Source organism: Echinops telfairi, unplaced genomic scaffold (genome assembly GCF_000313985.2).
Source record: "Echinops telfairi isolate 266 unplaced genomic scaffold, ASM31398v2 ScPeMD7_18;HRSCAF=68, whole genome shotgun sequence".
In the NCBI taxonomy this organism is placed as follows: domain Eukaryota; kingdom Metazoa; phylum Chordata; class Mammalia; order Afrosoricida; family Tenrecidae; genus Echinops; species Echinops telfairi.
Genome location: NW_022103915.1, coordinates 75,597,953 through 75,600,312, shown reverse-complemented (window position 1 = coordinate 75,600,312; position 2,360 = coordinate 75,597,953). Strand labels below are relative to the sequence as shown.

The 2,360-nt window shown below is 31.9% G+C and overlaps 1 protein-coding gene across 1 annotated transcript in view; it reads right to left on the bottom strand.

Moving 5' to 3' along the window:
- HEATR5A (HEAT repeat containing 5A) overlaps nt 1-2,360 on the bottom strand; it is a 151,049-nt gene that overhangs the window by 94,131 nt on the left and 54,558 nt on the right. Inside the window, exon 12 of the mRNA XM_045287650.1 lies at nt 1,609-1,708. Within this exon, the coding sequence (XP_045143585.1) occupies nt 1,609-1,708 (100 nt within the window). The remainder of the gene's footprint in view (nt 1-1,608; nt 1,709-2,360) is intronic.

Genomic DNA, 2,360 nt, shown 5'->3' with positions numbered 1-2,360 from the left:
TTTTTGCCATCACGACAATGCACCTGGCTCATGCAGCCATTACAGTGCACCAGTTTTTGGCAAAAAACTGCAAGCCTCTCTTTGTCCCACGCCTCTCTTACCCACCTGACCTTATTCCCTGTAATTTCTTTTTGTTTCCATGAATGAAGAGGGACATGAAAGGACGGCAATTTGACACAGAAGAGGTGAAGAAAAAAAACGAGAGAGGTGCTCTCAGCTATCCAAACAGATGCCTTTGAAAAATGTTTCCAAGAATGGAATCACAGATTTGACAAATGTATTAAGTGTAATGGAGAGTACTTTGAAGGTGATAAAGTTGTTTTGTAAAAATATTTAAATACATTAAAAAAAATTAAAAACATAGCTTTTGAAGGGGAGGCGTGATCCTGTTTTTTGGGGGGGTACCCCTCATATACAAACTAGTGATTCTCTTGTAAAGTTTAAATACTAGGAGATATGAATAGGAATGCTCATATTTGCATCTACTTTAATAGCAGAAAATGAACAATGATATATAAGTCTATCAACAGAATAGGTTGTTTTATATCCACACAATAATTCTTTTTTTTCCCACACAATAATTCTTATAAAACTTATTATAAAATGAATGAACACCTTATATGTGGATGAGCTTAGAAATACAATGAGTGAAAATGAGAAAGTTCCAGAGACTTGCAATATGATACCATTTCCATCATCAAAATACATACATAGGTAAACTAAATCATGTACTGTTTAGGAAGACATCTTTAAATGGTAAAATGTTGTTTTTAAAAAACATTCCTGGATATGACAACTAAAAAATTCAGGATAGTGAAATAATGGTTACTTCTAAACGAAGGCAGCAAGTATAGTATTGGGAAGGAGCACATTGGTAACTTCAATAGTACTGCTATTGCTGTATGGGTCAGGTCAAATCCCACTATATGCTGGTTTTTGTAAATAAAGTTTTACTGGAACACAGCCTTGCTCACTCATTTACATATTACCCATGATTGTTTTCAAGCTATAATGAACGGTTGAGTAGCAGTGCCAGAGACTGTATGATACACTGTCTACGCTATTACTCATCTGGCACTTTACAGGAAACTGTGGCTGACCTTTGTTCTGGTTGTCTTGGATTCCTAGGTGTTCATTTTATTACTCTACAAGACATTATTACTTAGCTTGGAAATTACAAGGGATAATGATATATACTGGGTTTTTAAATTTTTGTTTTATTAAAAATTCTGAAGACTATAAACAAATACACTGTAAATTGTGAACAAGCATCTGTTTCTTACAAACCCAGAAAAGTTACAAATCAATCAAAAGCATACCTGAAAAGGTTAACAGGCATAATATTTAATTTCTTGTTTAATGTGACAATATGAAAGATGTATCATCTACCAAGTCATTTTCCTTTCCTGTTATAGGTATTACTTTTTTATTCTTTTATGATCCTAATATAAGAAAACACACAACCAAATGATTGCTGTCCTTTGCAGAAGGAAAATCATTAATCAACCATAGAAATTTTACCTAATTAATATACTTTAAAGATATTTTTTTAAAACAGTATACAGCTAAATGGTTTATTACATGCAAATTTAAATAACTGATCCTTACTGAGCAAGCAAATCCACAGCACAAGGAAGTGGTGTAAGAAGACGCTGAATTACTTCTTCAGTAAGCAGATCACCACAGTGGGAAATAAAGCTCTTGATAGCTGAAAAAGAGAACAAACTTTAATTTGGCATCCTGTAATCAACTGTGAAAAGAGCATCCAAATATGGTACATCATTCACAGTTCACTAGAAAAATAAAGAAATGTGCTAAAACCAAATGTTACTTAAACCTGTAATACTAAAAGAACTCTCTATGAATATAGCCTAAGAGACTAATAAGTAAATTAACCAAACTATTGCCTTACTATGATTTTACTTAGCGTTTCAGTTAAGTCATACAAGTAATTAACCTAGGCTCTATGTTTAGTTTTGACTTAGTTTGCTAATTTTTTACTAGTTTTGTGGACTCAAGTTAATTTTCAAATAAAAGTGTTAGGTTTTTAGAGGTTTAACATATTACCCGAAATACTAGTTTCTGCAAGCTATTTTATATAGAAAAAAATAATTATTCTGAAGTTATGCTAAATTTCAAAATTTGGTTTTCTTTTACTTAAGGGTATTAAAAATGTCATAAATCTTAATAAACAAAAAAATCCAATTAAAAGCCACCAAGATTTTTTTAAATCATTTTATTGGGGGCTCATAAACTCTTATCACATCCATACATACATCAATTGTATAAAGCACATTTATACATTCTTTACCCTCATCATTCTCAAAACATTTGCTCTCCACTTAAGCCCATGGCATCAG